The sequence below is a fragment of the Homarus americanus genome, unplaced genomic scaffold, assembly GCF_018991925.1.
Source record: "Homarus americanus isolate GMGI-L3 unplaced genomic scaffold, GMGI_Hamer_2.0 scaffold23598, whole genome shotgun sequence".
Lineage (NCBI taxonomy): Eukaryota > Metazoa > Arthropoda > Malacostraca > Decapoda > Nephropidae > Homarus > Homarus americanus.
In genome coordinates this window covers 4,576,192-4,599,363 of record NW_024731054.1, presented here as the reverse complement: position 1 = coordinate 4,599,363, position 23,172 = coordinate 4,576,192, and the positions used below count along the sequence as shown (strand labels likewise).

The 23,172-nt window shown below is 39.4% G+C and overlaps 2 protein-coding genes across 5 annotated transcripts in view; both read left to right on the top strand.

Moving 5' to 3' along the window:
- Positions 1–6,092, top strand: part of LOC121867539 (pecanex-like protein 4) — a 44,055-nt gene extending 37,963 nt beyond the window's left edge. For both annotated transcript variants that reach the window (XM_042367538.1, XM_042367536.1), the window contains 3 exons: positions 9–282; positions 949–1,098; positions 1,606–6,092. In XM_042367538.1, coding sequence (XP_042223472.1) covers positions 9–282; positions 949–1,098; positions 1,606–1,764 — 583 coding nt within the window. In that variant the 3' untranslated portion in view covers positions 1,765–6,092. The remainder of the gene's footprint in view (positions 1–8; positions 283–948; positions 1,099–1,605) is intronic.
- Positions 6,093–7,979: 1,887 nt separating this feature from the next.
- LOC121867538 (sodium- and chloride-dependent GABA transporter 1-like) lies at positions 7,980–22,681 on the top strand. Of its 3 annotated transcripts, none has more exons than XM_042367534.1 (15): positions 7,980–8,723; positions 9,379–9,479; positions 10,825–11,026; positions 12,088–12,219; positions 12,828–12,982; positions 15,317–15,384; positions 16,778–16,910; positions 17,106–17,240; positions 17,334–17,562; positions 18,359–18,471; positions 19,001–19,129; positions 19,410–19,509; positions 19,778–19,878; positions 20,144–20,314; positions 20,498–22,681. In XM_042367534.1, exons 1-15 carry the CDS (start codon positions 8,576–8,578, stop codon positions 20,672–20,674), a joined length of 2,094 nt encoding a protein of 697 aa, XP_042223468.1. In that variant the 5' UTR covers positions 7,980–8,575; the 3' UTR covers positions 20,675–22,681. The 3 variants fall into 3 exon arrangements, with proteins under 3 accessions (XP_042223468.1, XP_042223469.1, XP_042223467.1); XM_042367533.1 differs by having other exon boundaries at positions 7,983–8,723; positions 20,524–22,681; XM_042367535.1 differs by lacking the exons at positions 17,334–17,562; positions 18,359–18,471 and having other exon boundaries at positions 7,981–8,723; positions 20,524–22,681.
- Positions 22,682–23,172: the final 491 nt, after the last annotated feature.

Sequence of the window (23,172 nt, the reverse complement as noted above, 5' to 3'; positions counted from 1 at the left end):
TATTTCAGAGTTGGTGTAAAACTCGCACTTGACCATATCCTAATTGGGGGGATGACTGGATGGGCGGAGCTACTCACAATTATGGAGGATTACACACACAACTGGTACCTGGGACCTGACAGCAGAGTTGAGGTTCACACTCACCCTGCTTCACGTCTGTCTTCTGATTCCCCAAAGGGTAAAGCTGTGCATTTTCTGGAAACTAGGTGGCCAAAATCATGGATGGAAGCAGTGAGGATGGAGACATCAAATCTCTTTTCTTTGGGTTACAATGCTGTTAAGGTAAGCACAGCTAGACTTGTGGTTTATATAATGTAATAAATAACAATAAAGCAGCAAGATACTCAGGTTTTTTTCAGACAATGAGATTACATCTTATTTGTGTTGTTTGTTTATGATTTTGTTTAGTATCCTAGTACTGTACCTTGGAGATTAAACATGTATCAAATATGAACTTACTGGTCTGGCAGGGTATGAGAGAGAGATTACATCAGCATTCTGTGATATATGAGTGTCAGATGGGCAGGTCATAATAGAATGGTTGGAAAGTAGGAAGCATTGAAACTTCTGAAAATTGGAAGTGGAGTTTGGAAGTTAATGAAATACGTAATCAATAAAATATATACCGGTACATGATAGATGAAAATGGTAAAGTTGGAAGTGATGATAAAACAGAGAGATACAGTTTTAAAAATGGGTCTGAGTTCAAAATGGGACATGGGCATAATATAGGAGGTATTGATATTGGAGATATGTATGATGCTTGGGTGATGTAACATGCAAATAAGGATATGTCTGCCAGGCAGTTTTATGATAATTATAATGTGTGATGGAGCTTCATATACAGTATATATATAGAATGATGAATTAGTTAATGCAGTATTTATTCTGCCATATTCAAATATATTCTGTATGAAGGTAATGGCAAGTTTTATTATGTATTCTTAGGGTGTTTACACATCACATCTCTTGACTCTTGGAGAAGCAGAAATAGCTGTGGGGAGACTCGGTAGTGAGACTGTGAGGGGTCTGTGGGCCTCTCTGGTGGCTGAGTTACTCTACCTCACCAACGATGATGATGAACGCTACTCTATACAGGTATGTCTAGAAGGTGCTGATATATATCTCTCCAGACAGCACTAAGAAATACCATACTATATATTGATCTCATTGATGACCACTGGAGATGTAGGCTCAACAAAATGTGCAGTTGAGTGATGTGACCAAGAGAGATTACATTGTATCCAAAAATGTTGGTGATTATATGATTTCACTGATCTTGTTGGTAACCTCTTTGTATTCATGATACCTGCATTATTTTACTGCTGATAAATCATAATGGTTGAATATTGTTGCTGTTGAAGCTTCATCGTTTTCACTGTACGATACATGTGACTTTGATTATGTTAAAGTATAGGGCTGGTGGATTATCATCTAATTAGTGGACAAATTAATGGAATATTTCAAACTTTCATTACTCAAGTATTTGATTGGGTTCTGTACCATAGAGTTGTTGGGAGTATATGTGAGTAATCTAGTCTTAACCATAAAATAAGATTTCCAGGATCAGTCCACCATTTCTGAATAAAAAATATGTCTTTCCAGGCCCAGCCAGGTCTGCTGCGTAATTTAACAATCCAAGCTGCAGATCCTCCTCTGGGGTATCCAATCTTTTCCAGTCCTCCTCTGCGCTTGGCTGTTGCTTGGCTCAATGCCACCTTTGAACAAGTCTATTCTTCTGAGCAAGAAAAAGGGCGACATTGAGATCCATCATACAGTATATTCAAATGTACAGATATTTAAGAAGATGGGTTGGAGATGTACAGTTACAGTATAGAATTATATTAATTGTTGTACAGGTAGAGACACAAGTACCGGTATTTTCCCAGTTTTATCCAATGATTAATTAAACCTGGCAGAATATAACAAGAGCTTAATCATGACTACATCTGGTCAGTTGGTATGCCTGACTAGGTTGAATCTCTTGAGTTGGTCACCAAATGATGGTTCAAAATATTCATGTTCAATTTATACCAGAAGAGGAAAGCTTGCTCATCCACTGAATAAGAAATGCACATCAATGAAGCAGTGAAATAAATTTGTGATTAGATGTCATGTCCATTTATGGTGCATCAAAACATAGATATATTAATGACGACTTACATGTTTGCCTCCTTAGTTATCATGTTACAAGTCTATGATTCATGAACCATTGCCAGTATCTAGTCAGATTCTCGTGTGTATCAAAACCAACCTTTTTATAGGAAGCATAGTTGAGCAAGCCTAACATCTGCATTTCATTTCAACTGTCATCGTGAACACACCTCACCAATTATGGAAAAAGCAACTTGAAGGCACAAAACCACAAGGGAAATGAAAGGAGCTAAGATTTCATTGTAAAGGAGTGGTGTGAGCTCAGTGGAGATAGCAGAGAAATACACAGCAAGCACAAAATCTTTTAACAAGCGCATCAAGCACTAGGTGGAATAAGGCACATCATGAGTAGTAATGGGGAGACTGAATTAACACAATGCCACAAAGAGCCATGTGTAGAATTTACGGGATGGCGTACAGACATGGCCGACAACTTTTGGTAACGGGTCATATTTTGTGATGAGAAGACATTTTCAACCGATAGTTTGGAACCATCGTGCATCTGGCAGAGAGTGAATAAGGTTCTTCAGACTTGCCAACTGTTTAGTAGTTTCAAGGTTGTGTGTGTGCATCAGATGGCTCAACTTTTCCTCGATGTATTCACCAAAACTTTGGAGGATAATTATGTCTTTGTTTACAATTTATTTAATCAACAAATTATGTTTTCAATTTGTGTTTTTTTAGTTTTATAAAGTAAGTTCATGACTGTTTAAATCAAGAAATCATGTACTTTATAATATTTATATTTTTAGCATGCCTATGGGTCGGCTAATCATGTGAGCACGTGAAAGTGATTCTTACCAGGGAACAACAGTTGGAACCATTATTATTAGAAGTCTTCTGATTGAAACTTGTGGGGAGACAATTTTGAGGAAGAGAATATCAATGAGCAGTGCTTCTGGGAATAAGAATTTAAAAGTATTGTAGATGATCTGCATTAAGGGAGGATAACACAAGAACAAGATTTCATCAATCATTTAGTAAAAGAAGAAAAGGTAACAGCCATAATGGACTAGTCAGGTATGTGATATATTAGCTCAGTCACTTAAAGTTTAAGATGATGGTGTAGAGAAAGTACTAATGACTGATAATATGTGGAGATTAATGCTTTATGAAGATGGATGAATTGGAGTAGAATTTGGGGATTTTTCTTTTTTATTAAACAATCAGGTTCTTATGAGGAAATCAAAACTAGACTTACGGGTATTGGTGAAGGAGCTTATAAGCTTAAAGTGAAAATCGTTCTCAAAGCTAGAATTTTCTGGAATGATTTTCCGAGAAAATTTCAATTCCGGCTATCAGAGAGTTCCGGTTAAGAGGGATTCCGGCTAACGGAGATATTACTACTCTGTAATTTTTGCTGTAGTAAGCGCTAAATATACCATTACCATAGACTTACATTGAGGCGAGTACAAATGTCATTGTTTTTATTTGTATATACTGTATTGGTACTGTATGTTACTAAGTAGTTTTGAGTGTTATTTTTTTATGATTCTTTTATATTTTGAAGGGCATTTTATTGACTCATACAGTAATTCTCATAGGTTTTGGAAAATTACACCATACAATCCTTTACAGATGGTGTTAAGACAATTTCTTGTGTAAAATAAAGGGTTTCATCACAACACCATCCAAAGACAACACAATAAAACATAAGGTACAGTAGACACTCATCCAGTACATCATTAATTCGCATATCTAGAACCCCCCCCCCATATTATATAAGAGCCTGGCAAGTATTGATGTAAAAAATATAATGGCAAAAAAAAAAAAATTAAAAAAAAAACTGTTCTAAGGGCCAAAAGCACCACACCCAACCCAAGACAATATGCACACACACACACACACATACACACGGCCAGCAGCCCCATCCCTGCTGCAATCCTCCCAGGGGCAATCCATGTTCCCCCTTCCTTACCGCCTTACTACGAGCTTTTCATAATGTCTTCCAATTACTCATCATCATCAGCCTAGAATAATATAATGCTGAAGAGAAAGAGGGTTAGTCTGACTATCCTCCAGGAGATTAAAAGAAGAGTTAGATACAGTACACGAAAATATGCAATAAATTAAAAGTCTAAGAAGATTTAATATAGAAATAGAGATGTAACAGTAACTGTACAATAGAGATTTTGGAGTTACTTGTCTGAATGTGTCCTGATGCTGAAAACTCTTATTGTCTATATCATTTATTTCGTCACGTCAGGCTGCTCTGTTAGATGCCTTTATACAGAGTCACTAGTAAATATAATTCTGGTAAATTTTATGGTTTAAACACATAATCATCATTGTCACTGTTTTACAACCATTTTCTATAATTAAATAGTAATTTATAACTTGGAACACAATGTGGTGAAATAATTTTTTAGTATGGGGCAATGGACAAATTAAAAATTTTAATTAACACTCACCACTGTGTAGTTGTGTTTCATGGGATCTTTCCAGTGTTTTACATTCAGAAATTACTCATTAAGGCCTTATTCCATCTATTTTTAATTTGGATCTTTGATAATACCTTCTTATCTCCTACAGCTTGATTAATTTTTAAAATTTGATCATAACAAACTGCACAATCCAATGGTGAAAACAGGTTGTCTGAGACACAGCTCCTTTGAATTATGCAAGCCAAATGAGGATCTAACTTGGTAATCCAAGTGGCTCTACATCCTTGATAATTATACATGTAGTATGGTCCCCTTGGGTCCTGGGTGAAACTACTACTACTGAATTCACATCCTCTACTGACGGACATAGCTAGATGTCGCATTCTGGATTGAACAAAAATTTTATTTTTTATAATATGACTTATTCTGGAATACAGTACCTGTACATCAATAGTCTCATAATAGAATAAAACACACCACAGTGATTCCAAATACTGTACAGTACTGTTGACCAATTATTCTAGTCATTTACTGTACTAAATACAGTTCAATATTTTTTAGATGAACAAAGACAATTTGTAACATTAAAAAAGAAAAAAAAATTAAACTGTTGAAACTGTAGAGTACAGGTACCTTAAGATATAGAAATCATTAGATATATAAATGGATAAATAGATATAGAAACACTCATTCACTATTGCTCCATCACCTGCCTCCAGCTTGAGGCTTTAGAGACGGGGGGAGCTGACCAGGTGTAGATGATAGTGGAGTAACCTGTGGGGTGCAGTAACTAGTGAATACAGCACTTGCCTCCTGCTCTAAGGGTCGCTGGCTCGATCCCAGGATACTCCCAGTACACCTAGAGATAATTGACCACTAAACTTGGCAGTTGGAGAAATGAAGGCGGTCAGGTGAAGTGCCAGACACACTGCCTCTTTGTATACTGAAGGCTTGGTAAACATTGTGCTGCATCCTCATTGTCCCTAGTAAGAAGTCGTGTTAATAGGATTCACTTTAATTTTTTTCACAGTACTGTATCCTGTGTGTACACTAACTTCACCCTGATAACTGTATTAATACACAGTTGATACATTAATTTGTTGTTGATCTTTAACCTGTATTTCTGTAGAAGAAATCACATCATTTTTTGCCCAATCTTTATCCATTACCTAGGGGGGGGGGGACCACTAAAGTTATGAGTTGATATTAATAAAAAAATATATAACCACATTGGTACTGCTCATGAACAGGTGATAAATTTTCAAAATATTTGAGAATTACTGCATAATTTTTAATGATAATGTGATATTGAGATTATTGTGATATATTTATTACTCATATATAAATAGATTATTAAATATTTGTGTATTGAATCATCTCGTAAGTAATTTTAGGTAACTGGTACTTGTGCTTTTTATTGTAATGATATTGTTATGTTTAACTTAATAGTTTGTACTAATTTGAGTCTTAAAAGGTCTGGTTATATGTGAATTTTCTCTTTGTTATACCTGTAGTTTGTTTATGTTATAGTGAAATACTATTGTAAATTACTCATACTGTATTTTATTAAGATTAATTTAAACTAAATTACCTTTTGTTACATTACACTTTTGTTAAGCTAACTTAGGTTTGGTCATATTAGATTAGCTTAGATTACTTTTACTTATCTTAGATTTGATTAAAATAAGATAACATAGCTTAAATTTGCACACCTGAGGTGTGGTTATATTTGGCTAGATTAAAATAGATCAGATCCTCACCTTCTCTCACCTAATGCTTTCCTGCCACCATTCTTGATTCACTTTATGTCAGAGAATACAGATACAGCAAGAAATACAAGTGTGAAAACTAACAGCTTAATACTTAGTAAATTGAAATGGTGGATTAATTCTGATGCTGTACAGGCTTAGTATGAAAGAACAGTGATGAGTGAGCTTAAGTGTGGTACAGAATGGATGAAGTGTGGTACAGAATGGATTAAGTGTGGTACGGAATTAATATAATGGAACAGCTTTAGAAAGGAAAGGTTAAGAGATACATAGAATTTAAGAGTGACATAGACATTAATACCGTCCAAGCTTGTGGAAATATGTCTTGAAGAGCATTTGTTAAACATTACTTGAGAAGATATGGGATTATAGGGTTTATTTGTACTGAAAATGGGATATACATAATGAGTAATAGAAGAAAAACGAAAAGAGAAGATAAAGGAAATAAAGATAAAAAATCAGATAAAGAAAAAAAATAAAAGGGTTGTAAAAAGAGCAAACTGAAAATAGAATAAAGGGAAAAGAAGAAAAAGAAAAGTAATATGTAATAAGGGAAGAAAGAAACTGTCAAGAACACATAAGACAGATATGAGTTAATAATACAGGTACATAATACAGTATTTATTTATTAGTTGTGTTGACAAAAGATGTAAGGGAAGAAAGAAACTGTCAAGAACACTTATGACAGATATGAGTTAATAATACAGGTACACAATACAGTATTTATTTATTAGTTGTGTTGACAAAAGATGCAGTGAACACAAAAAAAATAAAGGAAAGATTAAAAAAAAAGTGATGTGGAACTCTGAAGAAAATGTGGGTCTGGTTATTAGGAATCTCATGAAAAAATAATATGAACTACAGTGAACCCTCACTTTACGTGGTTAATTCAACCCACAGGGTACCGCGGAAAGTGAGAAACGCGTAAAGTGAACAACATAACATATGGGATTAAATGAAATAGAGACCGGCTGACCCCCAAACTCCACTTTTTCTGACACAATACCTATGTTCTAGTAAAAATAACATCTTAATTTTATGATGGTACATGCACACAATTAATACTTAAGAGAAATAGAGAAATACAGTCGCCAAGTTAATGTCCATTCAAATACAGTAGTACCCCGATTTACGCTGTCAATTGAACCCACAGGGTACCGCAGAAAGTGAAATCCGTGTAAAGTGAACAACAGAACATATGGGATTAATTCCAATAGAGACTGGCACGACCCCCAAACTCCACTTTTTGACGACACACATGTAAGGCAATAATTGTCACTCTTCATTTTCGGCACACTGCTGCCGTTAATCACATGTAAGACAATTGTTGCCATTTTTCGTTTTCGCCCCTCTGCTGCCGTTAATCACATGTAAGGCAATTGTTACCATTTATCGTTTTTGCCACACTGCTGCCGTTAATCACATGTGAGGCAACTGTTGCCATTTTTCGTTTTCGTCCCCCTGTTGCCGTTAATCACATGTAAGGCAATTGTTACCATTTTTTGTTTTCGCCACCCTGCTGCTGTTAATCACATGTAAGGCAATCGTTATCATTTCTCGTTTTCGCCACACTGCTGCCGTTATTCACATAAAAGGCAATTGTTGCCATTTTTTTTTTTCGCCCCACTACATGCCTGTCCATATCTCACACACACACATACATTAATAATCCCTCTATACAGTACATCTACTTGAGTGGTTTTGACAGGTGTTAGTGATCAAATCCATTATTTTGAAACATCAAATGTGCCTGAAGTAAAATAATACACTAAGATACAGTAAATCAATATCATGTTAGTGATAAAAGATCAATACAGTGGTGCCAGAGTGGTGAAACACGGTGAGGCCTGGGAGGAGGGGGCCATAGATGAGTCCCTCCTTCCTCCACCTGGGGGGAGGGGGCCAGAGATGAGTCACTCCCCACTCCCCTTGAGTCACGTATTCCTACAACTCTAAGATGTGAAGGTCATGTTAAAGTGATCAATATCTCTGTTGTTGCCACTTAATCCCTGTAACAATCACATTTCTTCATTACTAACAAATTATCTTCACATTCCCACCAATATAATGGAAATCTATGAATAGCAGAAAGGTGCTGCACATTAATACCAAAAGACACTGAAAAAATCAACTGTAGTAAGAAAATAGAAAATTCTTCATACCAGTCAATAGGCAACTTCACAAACTTGAACGTGATTGGTCAAATAAAACTATACAAATAATACGTCATCCGGTACTTTTCCTCTCGTTCATGGCATCAGTAGCATCATGGACACGGACTTGAATGTTGCCTACATCCGCTACCCTCCCACGACAGCCAACGAGCCCCCAGACGGCCCCTGTCATGTGTGTGACGAGTATGGCTCCTGCCACACCTGCAACAGTCATGCTCACACATGCTTTATCAAGCCTGCAGGTATGTGTGTGTGTGTGTAGACAGATGTGTTTGTGTGTGAGTGTGTGTGTATACACAAGGGCAGATCCACGAATATCAGAAGTGGGGGTCCAAAAAGTTGTGGGAGGGGGAACAAGGTGAGCACAGCGAGCCCGGGGGAGACCACTGTAGTCCCCACCCCAATTTTTTTTTTTTTTTTAGATCTGACCAATATCATGGGCATTTTGAAGCCATGTGCACTTGATATGAGGAGATATACTGAAGTCGTTAGTAATAACTTTTTGCTATACAAAACCGCCAGAGTACAATACTACATTAAAGAAAAAGTATTGGAATTTTCTGATGAAAACAGGGGTCCAGGCCCCCATGGATCTGCCCCTGGTACATGTGTGCATGTGTGTGAGAGTATGATGTTCTTCTGTTTAGTTAGGTGTGTCAGTGTGTGTGTGTGTGTGTGTGTGTAGAAGGAAAAGTTATCATTTATTTGTTGATATTTACGGGAAGGTAAGCGTTTGAGGTGTGTGTGTGAGTTCATTATTGCTTATTCATTTATGTGTATAAACCTGTATGTGAAATTACCTGTAATGTTGACCTGTGGTTGTGTCTCATTGAATAGTCATCCCTTTTCCCTTTCATTTATAAATATTCCATTGTAACATCTACACCTTGGTTTCAGGAGGCCCAAAGGGGACAAAGGAGGAAGACAGAAGTGCACGAGGGGGAGGAATGAGCCAATCACAGCAGGACACTACAGCGGCCTCACAGCATTCTGAAGTGGTTAGTTTTCTGGTCTTGGTTCATGTGAAGACGAGAGATAGAAGGATAGATAAGAAGAGATGGATGAATATGGATAAAAAGATTTGATAAAAGTGGAGATAGATGGATAAAGATAGTAAGCTGAATAGGGAGTGAGTCAGATGAAAGTATAAATGACAGATAAATTAATAGAATTAGAAGTAGATAGGGCAAAAAATAGAGGAGATAATGATAGAAATCCTATTTGCATTACAAGAGATAGACAGACACGCACACCAAGTTAGAACTAGAAAAAAGTTGAGTTATTTACGTAAGCCAAGCAACCTACTGTATTAACTATACCGTACCTTACTTGTTAAAGTCCATAACCCCAAAATCCAGATTCTAAAAGTCTCATACGATAAATATTCCTCTTAAGTGAAGATGTAACAATGAATTGGCTGGCTTAAGCTAACGAATAAACATAACCCAACTGAAAATCTACCTTAATTAGATACTTTCACTAAGACCAGGCTGAATTAACGTACAGAAACCTTCAAAATTTTCCATACATTATTTTCGTCCTTGATTGGTATTTGGTAAATGTATTTAGTTAAGCTCTCTCTACTTATACCTCTCCCTCTCCCTCAGGTTCACCAGTGGTTCCTTCTCCTCTCATCACACTCCCTGGTTCTGTTGTTTGATGAATCTTGATTAAATTTTGATTATTTTTCTCATGGGTGAAAATGTCTCGTGGTGTTTGTGCCAATTAAAGGTCATATGAATCCCATTCTGACCTGACTTGACCTACTCTAATCTAACTTGACCTAACCTGACCTACTCTAACCTGGAGTACTGTCACTCCGTATGGTCTGTGAGATATGTTAGAGACTGTCAATTGATTAAAAACGTTCAGAAGAGGGCCACCAGACTGGTACCTGCACTCCGGCAACTCAGGTACCCAGAGAGATTAAAACGCCTGCATTTGTCTAGCTTTGACTATAGACTGGTAATGGGTGAATGCATAGAAGTAGATAAGCACCTCAGAGGCCATCACTCAGTCGAGTTTTCATACCTGGAACGAGCCGATGTCCGCCCCACTAAAGTTTGAAGACTCCACAAGTTTAGAAAATTGTCAGGGCAAACTTTTTTGGAGTGAGAGCTGTGAACTCTTGGAACATTCTGCACCGAGTGTGAGCTCATTCAAGACCAACCTTGATCAACACTGGCACAGATACAGATACATTCAGGAGCCAGTACATGCTAGCACCTGCCAGCAGTGCCTAGCAGAATCGTAACCCAAGCGGCTAACTGGCCAATCAATGGCCAGACGGAACACACGCTGTAAGGTTACAAAAGCCCACTTATCTCATACATGTCTTTCCAGGACAATGCCAAGGGTGTGGGTGGTAGCATCTACAAGATCGAGGAGTCAGAAGTGGGGAGTAAGATGAGTCTCTCCCAGGACTCCAGCACTGAGAGGGGAAACTGGCAGACCAAGTGGGATTATTTCCTCTCTGTCGCAGGGTTCTCCATCGGCCTCGCCAACGTGTGGAGGTTCCCTTACCTGTGTTACATGAATGGCGGAGGTGAGTAGGGTGGAGATATACACACACACACGTGTGCAGGGATTTCCAAACATAAATGCAGGGATATACACATACACACACACACACACACACATGTAAGCAGTTTAGCCTTGTTTAGTCTGTAACCAGTATAGCAACCAGAGTATTATACACGATGGATGAATAAGTTTTCAATACGCATTTTGCATTGACCCGCATGGGTCAGAGAAGTTGTCATAGCAAGCATTTAGTAAGCATTTATTTAGCCTGCTCAGACGCAGCTGCTTTAGTCACGTACACGGTCTGGCGACAGTGTGTCCACCAGAGATGTCTCAATATGACGATATCACCTTTGAAGCTCATTACTTATTCAATTAATGACTCTTACTTGATAACTAGGTACATTGATTATCACTGGTAGACTTCCAAGTATTTGATGTAAAGTACTAGTCAGATTAGTTAGATATTTGCAACGTCAATTAAGGATGATTCACGGCTCTAACGAGATAATTTCCAGACAGCTATTTCAGTAACGCTGCTAACACTGATTCAGGTGTTCATGCCAACCCTTCCTACTGGTAGAAGCTTCTAGAAGCTTGAACCCATGCATCCTTCGTGACGTCATTGTCAGTTAGCCGGGGTAGGTCCGCCCTGGTATAGCTAGTCAGTCTTTAGCTGGACACCACACATTACTGATCTACCACTGAGCAGTAGCCTGAGAGACCCCTTCAGTTCTAGCAGATCTAAATAGCATCTCTAACACTGCTCTCAAGCTCACAGTCCTCAGTCCCAGATCAAGTGGCCAGCCTCTCTGTAGATACAAGTATAAATATATATCTGTATCCGTCCACCCATCTCAGAGAAGTGAACTAAGACAGACAGTTTTTTAACAATATCTGGTAATTCCCTAATTAAATGTGAGTCTTCAGAGGAAATTACAGTGAAGTTACAGGGTAAGTTACACACACACACACACACACAAATCACATACACATGCATAAATGTGTCTCCAATTATTGGAAAATGTGATGTGTTATTCAGTAAGTCTGTGCCGATATTTACTGAGTCTTGTGTTGTTACAGGTGCATTCCTGGTGCCTTACCTGCTGGTGTTGGTGGTGGTGGGTCTGCCCCTCTACCTGCTGGAGTCCGCCCTCGGTCAGTTCTCCTCCTGCAGCTGCTTCACCCTTTACGAAGTCTGCCCCATCTTTAAAGGTAAACCTAGGTTAGGTATTTATGGTAAGGACAGCCGTTTATGGGCACATATGTAAAGTAGGATGAAACGTTTAAACATATTCAAGGTAGAGGCAAGAGATCAAGTTTTGGACAGGTAAGCAAAGTAGTATAGTAGTATTCAAGGTGTTTGGTTAAGTTTAATAGTGCAAGGTAAATATTACGGTCGACTCAGCTACCTTTATCTGGGTATGATAGAGGTTTACTGACTTACCCAAATAATGACCAGGTTTGTGCTCCTCCTGTCAGCTGATTGGCTTAGAGACTGGCAGAAGACCTGACCTCAGTAGTGTATATAAACACATGAAGACTAAAACCCAACAGGTCATTCATTTATTGACCTCATCTTGATGTTCCTGAGAGGTCATGCTTTTTTGGAGTCTCAGTGACGCAAAGTTTGGGAAGAGATGCAAGTTGTGAAGTGACAGAATAATATTTGTTAAGTAATACACACACACACACACACAGTAGATAAAAGAAAAAACTTTACTTCGTACCTTCACTAAGACCCAGTTATTTCTCTTCTTTGGGTGTTATAAACACCTCTGTAATATACTGCTCATTTGCATACACCTGTTTCCCTCCTCCAGGTGTTGGCTACGCGACGTTTATCATGAATCTGGTGTTCGTGGCGGTGTACAGTGTGGTCATTGCCTACCCCCTCGTCTTCCTCTACAACTCCTTCAGTACCAAGCTGCCCTGGTCCTCCTGCGGCAACACATGGAACACCCCAGCCTGCTCCCTCGTGAGTACCTGGGCTGGGGAGGGAGGTGTTAGTGGGAGGGAGGAAGGGTAGGAAAGAGAGAGGGAGTGTGTGAGACAAGTGAAAAGTAAGATAAAAAAGTTAAATAAGGACGGTTATGGAAATATTAAATGTGTGCGTGTCTTAGAATGCATCATAACCGTTCACATCAGATGACCAGCACCAGCCATTAAATAATTCTTGTATCTCGGTTTATTTCTACATTATGAACAGTCTCGCATAGCACAGTATATCTTTATTCCATCATGGGAAGCTACTTGTGCTAATAGTACCTCATCGTTCTTGTAGTTTAGCAGCTCAAGAGTTTATTTACATTGTTAATTTAATGATTATTTTACCTTTATGTGTATAGGTCTATTGATATATGTTAGGTATATTTGAATAGTTCCATAGACTTTAGAAATAATACTACATGCTTATGTTACTTGTGGTCTGATAAATACTCTCGTTCGTCGTTGGGGAAGTGACGTTGGTTGAGTACAGTGTTGGCCAGACTGCCTTTGTATACTGTATTCACACTGTCAGACTGATGGGATGCAGTGTCAAGTGAATCACCATATTTTTTACACTTCTTTTTGAAACAGAACTGTATCACCCTCGTTCAAGTTACTTTTACTACAAATGTATGAACAGCCAACACACTAACTGCTTATATCTTGTTCACTCCCGAGATGTTCAGTAGTATGTAACTGGCTATATTGTTTATTTAATTACCATTATGTTTTGGTTTACCTTCAGATACGAGATATTAAGGTCATAATTGTTCCCAAGAGTCACAGTAATACATTATTAAGTTTCAATTAATGTGATTTATGGATGTACTCACATCTATCCTCTGTCAAGTTTACTCCTATCCCTATACTTTATTGGTATTTTTTATGGAAATGTAAATACAAGTCTGGTAATGTTACACTTGAGATCACTTGGTCCTCCAACACTGTCACAAGAGATGCACCGGGGATTGAGACACACTCTCCCTCCAGTGGGTAGTTCTCTCCTCTCCCACTGCCCAGTCCCCTCAACACGCTGCCAGTCTCTACATCTATGCTAACTTTCATTTGTTTTCTAAATGGCATTACTTTTCCTAACTTCAGGATATATCTTGTCTTTCCTTACTGTTTAGGGAGACTGTGTATGCCTGTCTGTCCGTTCCTCCGTCCGTTTTTATTTTGTATTTTGGTTATAGTACAACCAAGTCTCGAAGATGTTCGTTGTTCAATAGTTTGTGTCACGATGTTGAGGCACAACGGGGGCCTTGGCCACCCTCAATTGCTGTCATGCTGTTTAATGTTATCATGCTCTTTCCTGACTTTATATATATTACCCTCCTTCCCCGTCTGTGTACACTATATATATAATGCCTGGAGTAACTCATTATTTAACAAAATACTATACACCTTCCTGTTATAAAAAGTAACCTCGAGTGGTAGTGTGTTAGTGTGAATACGTTTGTGTGACTGTGGGAAGTATTGTATCAAGGGAACTTTTAGTTGCTCTCACACTTAAGGTATTGTCACCCCTAGTCACGTACACACACTCCAAAAAGTATCTTTATAGAGGATCCGATGAATTTCAGAATGAACACTGTGACTCCTGTTGTCTCAGTAGGGTTGTCAAAATACTTCGTCCGTTGTTTCGTTTTATCGAATACAAAATGGTGAAGATACTTTATGGAGCGTGTGTACTTCACCGCCTTAGGTCAGGTTCTGAGCCAAAAATGGAACTTTGGAGTGCTGTAAGAATGACCACACACACACACACACACACACACACACACACACACACACACACACACACACAGAGCAGCTACCTGAGGACTCCACTGTATATAAGTTTCATGATGAATGGTTGAGGTAACTTGCCTGGTGACACTCAGAGAGAAACACACACACAGACGTTGACACAGACACCCACAATCAGACAATCTTGGTCATTTCCTCACACAAACAGTCACATAAACTTAGTAACATAAACATACAGTTAAAAGACAAGACAACAGAAACATTCACTTGTACAACTACTTAGTTAATCGGCCAGAAACACTATCCAAATACAGAGGCGAAAAGTCGACAAGCAAACACACAGTCACACAAACGTATTCACACTAACACACTACCACTCGGCTAATGTAAAAACACAAACCAATCACACAAACACAGTAATCATACTCACTTATTCAAACAAACACTCACACAACCATGCTAATCCTCCACATACACTACACAAACACAGAGGTAAAAAAACAAAAACAATCAGTGAGGTGACTTGACCTATGTGGCAGAGGTCACATAATAACCTGACACTTCTCCCCAACAGGCAGAGAACCGGAACTCAACGCTCGCTGGAGATTCTCAACAACTCTCTCCTGCTGATGAATTTTTTCAGTAAGACAAAGTTGCCTTGACCACTCCAAAGGGAGGTGATGATCCTCCCAGACTTGTGTATCCATTTTGATTTTAGTTTTTCTAGTTTCTCTTTGTAAAAATTCTGGTCTCTGGCATGAATAGTTTCTTTCCTGTTCTCTCCTTTGGTTGATTGTTTTCGCATCTCCAGAATATATTAATGTTCTCTGGCGTAAATATAAACAATGCACAGTTACCAACACAAAACACAGAAGGATACCAACCCTTCGATAATCCAAGTACAATAATTCTACAAGCACTGTTAATTTCCTCTTCTGCGAAAGATACCTCGCACAGTTATCAACTTAAGTACTGTATTGTTTGTTTTTCATTTATGAGGCATTAATGGGACGGACTACACATAACTGACAACACAATAACCTTAAAATGTATTCAGTATTGACAATGAAAACCTATCAAACACAAATGGTAAAGTGCAGCAGTGTAAAAGTCAAGGATGTATTGTTTGATATGTAACCATTCTCTCCCTAACTACAGTCTCGCCATTCAATATTTCAAGTCACGTTCTTCAAGTGTCATAGCCAGTCAGTCAGTCTCTCTTATCTGCATGTAGGTGTGTATGTTCTCTTCTTCCTTGACTACTTTTTTTTTTTTACTTTTTCCCTTCCCTTCTCTTCCCTTCCCTTTCTCCTTCACTTTTATCTGCCCTCCATTTATTTCCTTCCCATTTTATCCTTTCCTTCCCTCCATCCACTTCCCTTCTCCTGTTCTAAGCACCAGACTCCTGCTGCTGAACACCATAACAAAGAACCTCCCTGCAGTGCCATCTGTCTACCGGTAGTGTTGTAGTGTGTGTATGTGTGTGTATATGTGTGTCAAGCAGCTGGAATGAGGCGCCATCTGTTGTCATGTCATACGGGTGATAGTGATGCAGACTGTAGGAGAATATCGCTCTAACACGCACCAAAGACTGTTGTTATTACTCCCATCACGTTTTGTATTGGAGGAGAATCGTATCATCATATTGTAAGACTTAGCATTTACGACCATAGGAATAAATTTAGTTATTATACGTTACATCAGATATGTTACTGTGACAGACAATATCTCCTCGTCACTCTAAGAGTTGTTTCCAGCCAATTTTAGAACAAAGAAAAAAAAATTATACATATTATTAATTTCTTCCTGTAAAATGCTTAAAAATTTGCATATATTTCTTTGGCTATGAATCTTTCCCTAAGCTTCATGTGTTTCCATTTGTTATTCATTGACGTCTTTGTGAAAAAAATATATATATCTTATCAACCTCAACTTCCACACACACTAAAGTTCTTCTCTTTAGTCACCGTTTTCTTAGATGTGATCAACAACCCCTAACTCTGGCGTCTTGAAGTAACTTTTCTCCCTATTTCAGTAACTTCATCTTGGAGATCTCAGATGACATTACCGAGCTGGACGGCTTCTTGTGGCCAGTTGTGGGAGCTTCCTTCTTCATCTGGACCTTTGTGTTCCTTACTGTCTTCAAGGGCATCAATGTCTTCGGGAAGGTAGGGAATACCTCAAACTCTCGCCATGTCTGTTGTGTGATACTCTGTGTGTGTGTGTGGAGGGTGATTTACTTCGTGGGTGTGGTAATACTGGCATGTTATCTCAGAGTTCTTTTGCCATTTGCTTTTTTCATGATACCTTGTGCCCTCTCTCTTTATTTACTTTTTTCTTCCCTCTCTCTCTCTCCTTTACAGGTGGTATGGTTCACGGCGATCTTTCCCTTCATCATGTTGTTTACACTTCTCATCCGGGGCTTGACACTACCGGGTGCTTGGGACGGCATCTACTTCTACATCTGGCCTAACTTTGAGAAGCTGAAGGAACTGAAGGTGAGTCCCACCCCTGTCCAAGACCCCCCACCCCTTCCACCCACCCCTAACCCCCCATCCACCACCCTCACCACCCCTCACCTCTCCTGACAGGTATGGGCAGCAGCGGCGGGCCAGATCTTCTACTCACTAGGGCCTGGCTGGGGGATCCTAACCACACTGGGTTCCTACAACAAGTTCCATAACAAGTGCCAGAGAGATGCCGTATTGGTGCCTATCCTAAACTGTGCCACCTCCATCCTGGCCGGGTTTGTGGTCTTCTCCGTCCTGGGCTTCATGGCGCACCGAACTGGGACCACCGTAGAGAAAGTTACTTCTGCTGGTGAGTGAGAGGTAGAGAGAGAGAGAGAGGAGAAGTAGGGAGATAAGGAGAGAGAAGAAATAGGGAGATAGAGAGAGGCAGAGAAGAAATAGGGAGATAGAGAGAAGTTGGGTCAAGTAAGGAGGAAGATACAGAGAAGAAGTAGGGGGAAAGGAGGGAGACAGATGTAGAGAAGAAACAGAGGAGGAGAGACCTAGAGAGAAAGAAAAAGTAATGAGAGAGGGGGAGAGATAAAGCAGAAAGAGAAATGAGAGAAGGAGGAAGCGGGATTAATTAGATAATAATAGTAATCTTTATGTGAAAACCAAAGTGTCTGTCTGTTCACTATGCACGGCTATATTTTTTGAGGTAATGAGATGAAATTATGCATGGAGAGGAGTATGCATCCCAGAAGTGTCAAGATGATAGGATATTGGGAGGTTGACCCCAGTGGTCGGCCCCCGAGATAACACTGGTTCAGATTTTTTGCTATGTATGGCCACGGTTTTTAAGATAGAGGGCTGAAATTTGGTGTGTTCATATAAATATCTCTGAGAACATTCACGAACATCTGTGCACGTCCACACTCTTTAACAAAGGTTATTTGTGTATGTGTGTGTGCACTAAATTTTGGTCAAGGACAGGTGTAGGCTATGAGCTGCCCCTCTAATTCTAGGGCGCTAACTTTACCTCGTTAAAATAAGCTCAGACAGCGCCAGGTATCCCAACACATTAATAATAGCAATAAGGTAAAACACAACAGGTAATGCAAGTAATAGGAGGAGGCAGTGAGTCTCACCTGTGTGACACCTCACAGGTCCCGCCCTTGTGTTTATCACCTACCCAGAGGCGCTCTCCCTCATGCCCTTCGCTCCTCTCTGGGCCGTCCTCTTCTTCCTCATGATCTTCTTCCTCGGCATCGACTCCATGGTGAGAAGCGAACTTGTTACTGTGTTGGCAGAGTGTGGGTATTGTCTTCACTGTACTGTGTGTGTATCTGCAGTGACTCTACATTTACCTACAACTGAACTTGTATCTTTAACTTCACAGTACCTGTACAGTACCTACCATAATAGCTCTTACTACTCTCGCAAGACTGTTACCACTGTACTGTCATCGCCAAGTCGACGTCACGTTACTATAACATTAATCACTGTATCTTATCACTGTAGCACCATATAAATTCACTGTTGCACTATCCACAGCAACACCTCAACTAAGGTACCTGTACACCCGTAACCCATTATCAAAGACTTAGTAATCTGGATAATATGGACAAATTCTATTTAAGTCCTGCACACATGCTACACCTGTACAGTAATAACCTATTTTTCACTGATTCATTATATACAGGTAGAATTAGGGCAGCTAATATCAAATACACTTCACACATAACATAGACATACCAGAGTTTCACTAAATTTCTATGTCACCAACTCATGCTGTCTGTGCCCACCAGATCGCGCACATCGAGACAACAACTGTGTCATTTGTGGACGAGTTTCCTCAGTACCGCCACCGCCGAGGCCTCGTCACCTTCCTTGTGTGTTTCTTCGATATGCTCGCCTCCCTCCTCTTCTGCACCAGGGTACGACAATCCTCACCTAACCTAACCTATCCTGACCTACACTCAGTTCTACTTACAGGATTCTCAAAGGATTCTCAAAGTATCTTACTTTACTCTTTCCTCCTTTAATTAGAGATGCACGACTAGTTGTACATTAATTTCCCTCGTTTGTGTAGACGCAAGACAATCCAAAGCCATTTTGTCTCTACTCCCAGCCATTCTGTATTTACTCTCAGCCATTTTCAATCTACGTTCCTCCACCATAAAGTAACACACTGTCAACATAACCTTCCTCCAACAGGGCGGGATATACTGGCTAACGCTGGTGGACTGGTACAGCGCCTCCTACACCCTCATACTCAACTGCCTCTGTGAGATCCTCATCTTTGGCTTAATATACGGTAAGTTGTTAGGTTAGGTTAGGTCATAATTTTGTATGTGACGTGTGTGAGTTGTCATTTAATACATTTAATACATCCTGGGAGGTGGAGATTGGTACCATCCATCAGAGGCAAAATGTCGTAAAATATATAGAATTCTGTGAGAGAGAACGAGTGAAAAGTGAGTGAGTGACTGAAAAATAAATAGCGGAAGAGAAAAGAAAGTAGAAAGACAAATTGAGAAAAGGTTAATAGGAAGATAATGGGTGTGTGTGTTAATGTGTTGCAGGAGCTGGCAGGACAGTGAGGGACCTGCAGATCATGACCACTGAGAAGGTCAGCTACTACTGGTACGTCGTCTGGCTGGCCGCAGCCCCTACCGTCTTACTGGTGAGTCCTGACCCTCAACCACTGCCAGGGGAGGGTGAGTAGGGGCAGGTTGGGAATGAAAGGCAGGGAGGAGCAGGATATAAAGAGAGAGGCAGGGAAGAAGAGTGAGCTCCATTTCTGGTAGAGGAAAGAAGGAAGAGGAAGATAGGGAAGGCAGGGAAAGAGAAGTGGAGGGTGGTTAGAGGAGGGAAAGAGAAGGGGGAAGGAGAAGAAATAAACAAGACTGATAAGAGAGATAGGTAACAGTAACACATGTGTTTATCAGCTGATCTTCATCAACACGATGGTGAGCAACGCGCCAGCCAGTTATCGTGGGGAGGCGTTCCCAGGCTGGGCTCAGGGCATTGGGTGGCTCACTGCTCTTGTCTCCATGCTGGCTATCCCAATCTACTTCTTCTATTACCTCACCTGTGCCTCTTCAGGAAGTCTTTCACAGGTAAGAAGAACTTTCACCTGGTTCTATCAAAGATCTTTGTTTTCAAGTACTGTATTCATGATAACGGCTAGAATTCTTTGCCTATACCTGTACTAAAGTTTAGTTTCTCACTCCTATCCATCGCTTTCTCCTTCTTTCCTTATCCCTGTCCTTTCTTCTCTCTTTTCCTATTTCCCGTCTCAGATCACTATCTTCATCCATGTCGACAGCGTATGGAGTGCGGGTTGCAGCCAGCAGAGTCATGGGGCCCTGCAGTGGAGAGCCACAGGGAAGAGTGGGAAACTCTGTGTAAGCAGCAACCTCTCCGTCACCGCCTCCTTCACCCGGACCTCTTCCCAACTTTCCCCAACTACAACCTGACGGAGTCTTCCCGCGCCTTCTCGAAGCCACAGGACCGAGATTTTTCGCTTAATAATTATTCTTCAAATATTACTCAAGTTTAACAAAGATTTCAGACAGTTTTGATGACCTTCGGTGTATATCATCGCCTCTGGCTTTTATAATTTATCTATGAAGTGTGTATGATCGTTTGAGAGACTTCTTGTCTAAGGTTACCTGTGTTGTAGCTGATCCACAACTCAGTATCTCACCCGAGACGCTTATTTGATGTTACTGATCATAATTATTCTTAGTTTGTAAGAATGTTTGACATTTGAATCCTGGCACCTGACAACTCACACATGACAACAGTAGCTAGGCCAACATGTAATATCTTATTTATGGCGATTATTGGTGTCTCAGTCTGCCCTTCAGCTTCTTTATGGGTCTTCTGTATCATCAACTAACACTAAAAAATAAATTAAAGAACTGTACATAGATCACTTAGAGTCGGATGGTGATGGTTGGCCCACTTAGAATATGTCTCTTTTTATCTACAACTTTTACTCTTAATATCACTCATAAAATTTTATATGTTTTCAAAGTTAATTTATATTTTGCTTTGACACCTTCTTCTGCATGTCATAGGTGGTGGTAGAGCCTGGGTCACTGTGGCTGTGGTGTGGTGCTGAGCGGCTGTTGTTGTTGACAAAATCCCGCCAATCAGTTACCCAGTGGACAAATCTCACAAATGTTTTAATAAAGTAGACAAACTCTCACAAATTAATGTCTATATTAAGTACAAATACCTCACTAGGTTATATTAGTTTAGGTGAGATTTTGCTCTGCATCATATACAGAACGGTCTGTGTCCCTGACTCCACCGTACTCAGGGTTGGTCTCGCAGAAAGTAACTACAGCATTAACAGTAATATATACTTTAACCTTATTTATTTTTAAAACATTCAAATAACACAAAATAAAAGAGATAATACTGTATTAAATTTTCTGAAGATAAGAAAAATATTGTATGTAGACCCTGTAGTGACGCAGTGGTTCTCAAACTATGGGTCATGATCCAAAAGTGGCGCTGACCCAGCCCTAAGGGATACCTTGCCCGCTAAAAGGTTAAATTGCCTTCATAGTTCGTCTTGTTTTCTTCCCCGATGGTAAGACAGGTGGGTAGAGGTAATTGTCGTGCTGTTTTGTTTTTGTGCACATTAACCAATCTTCTTTACGTTTCTTTTATTGTATTTCTAGCAGTAATATTGTAGAAAAATGTGTAATGAAAGTTTCTTATTCTTTGCTTGTGAAAATGGTAACTCATGTACTGTATATGTTTTCGTTCTGAGGCTGAGACAGTGCTGTGATGTGCTGTCACTCCCTCAGCTGAGCTCAGGAGTCAGGACAGGAGGTGTTTAGTTACTGTAGGCACCAACCAGTGAAGCCACACACGTTTTTTCTCACTCTGATTGTCTTGCCCTGTTACCTGTTGTGAGCTGTGCCACACTTACAAATGCAGGTATGTTTACTTCAAAGTAGTAATGTGATATAAGGGGCAGGCAGGCTGAGAATGTTTGTAAAAAAGGGATGGTGCTGGACTACTGATACCAAAACACCAGGAGCCAGAATCACCAAGCGATCTTAAGTGAAATCGTAAATTTCATGTGAGCAAGTGGTTTTCAGCTTTAGCAGAGGAACAAGTTAAATCTAATTCCCGACAGAATCATGGCTCCCATTAGTTTAGTTAGGTTTTTTTAAACATGCAAATATGACAATAAATTTGATTTAACCTTTTTTTAATCAATGGGTCGCAAAGTTCCGAGATATTCAAAATTGTGCCACACTCGAAAAAGTTTGAGAACCACTACATTAAGTAATGTAGTGTGTTGTGTCATTATTTAGAATAAATTAAGTGAAAGTGGAAAAAGCACCTTCTCATGCCATCTATTGACAAATAAATAAAACAAATGACTGCCTCCAGCCTTGATGTTCCTTTACTGTACAACTTATAATAGATGTGATTCCTAATAAAGTTCATTAGTATTATTGTTATTATTATTAAGAAAATCATGTCTTCACTCAGTTGCATGTGGTACTGTCAACCAAGACTTTTAATTGTGTGCAGAAGTTATTAACAGAGAATTGTTCAGTATTTACACATGAGAGAGGGAAGCATTCCTGCTGTCTAGTAATATTACAGAAATAAACAGTGAAAACAACATCACGTTGACTTGATTATTAATTTTCTACAAAGACAGGAACTAGGTTTTTTTGTTATGAATTTATACATATGTTTATGTCTATACATGGCATAACTATATATTTTTTAACGTTTAATTGTTGACTAATAGTGTGTGTTTTAACTGACAATACCTGTACATGCTTTATCACCTCTAAATATTTGTGAAGTAACATGTGCAGATATTATTCAAGGTAAGTTGTACAGCACCAGGCGATGATGGTGTGATTTATGGCATATTGAACTGTTTAGTTTGTCTGGAAAATAGTCCATTGTTAGACTTATTTAATATGACCTA

Bases quoted from the DNA above. Each gene is read 5' to 3' on its own strand.
- LOC121867538 (XM_042367533.1), top strand. From the start codon at position 8,576: ATGGACACGGACTTGAATGTTGCCTACATCCGCTACCCTCCCACGACA. The intron at 15,385-16,777 runs GTAAGACAAAGT...TCCCTATTTCAG, and splicing joins CCTGCTGATGAATTTTTTCA to TAACTTCATCTTGGAGATCT. The intron at 17,563-18,358 runs GTGAGTGAGAGG...GACACCTCACAG, and splicing joins AGAGAAAGTTACTTCTGCTG to GTCCCGCCCTTGTGTTTATC.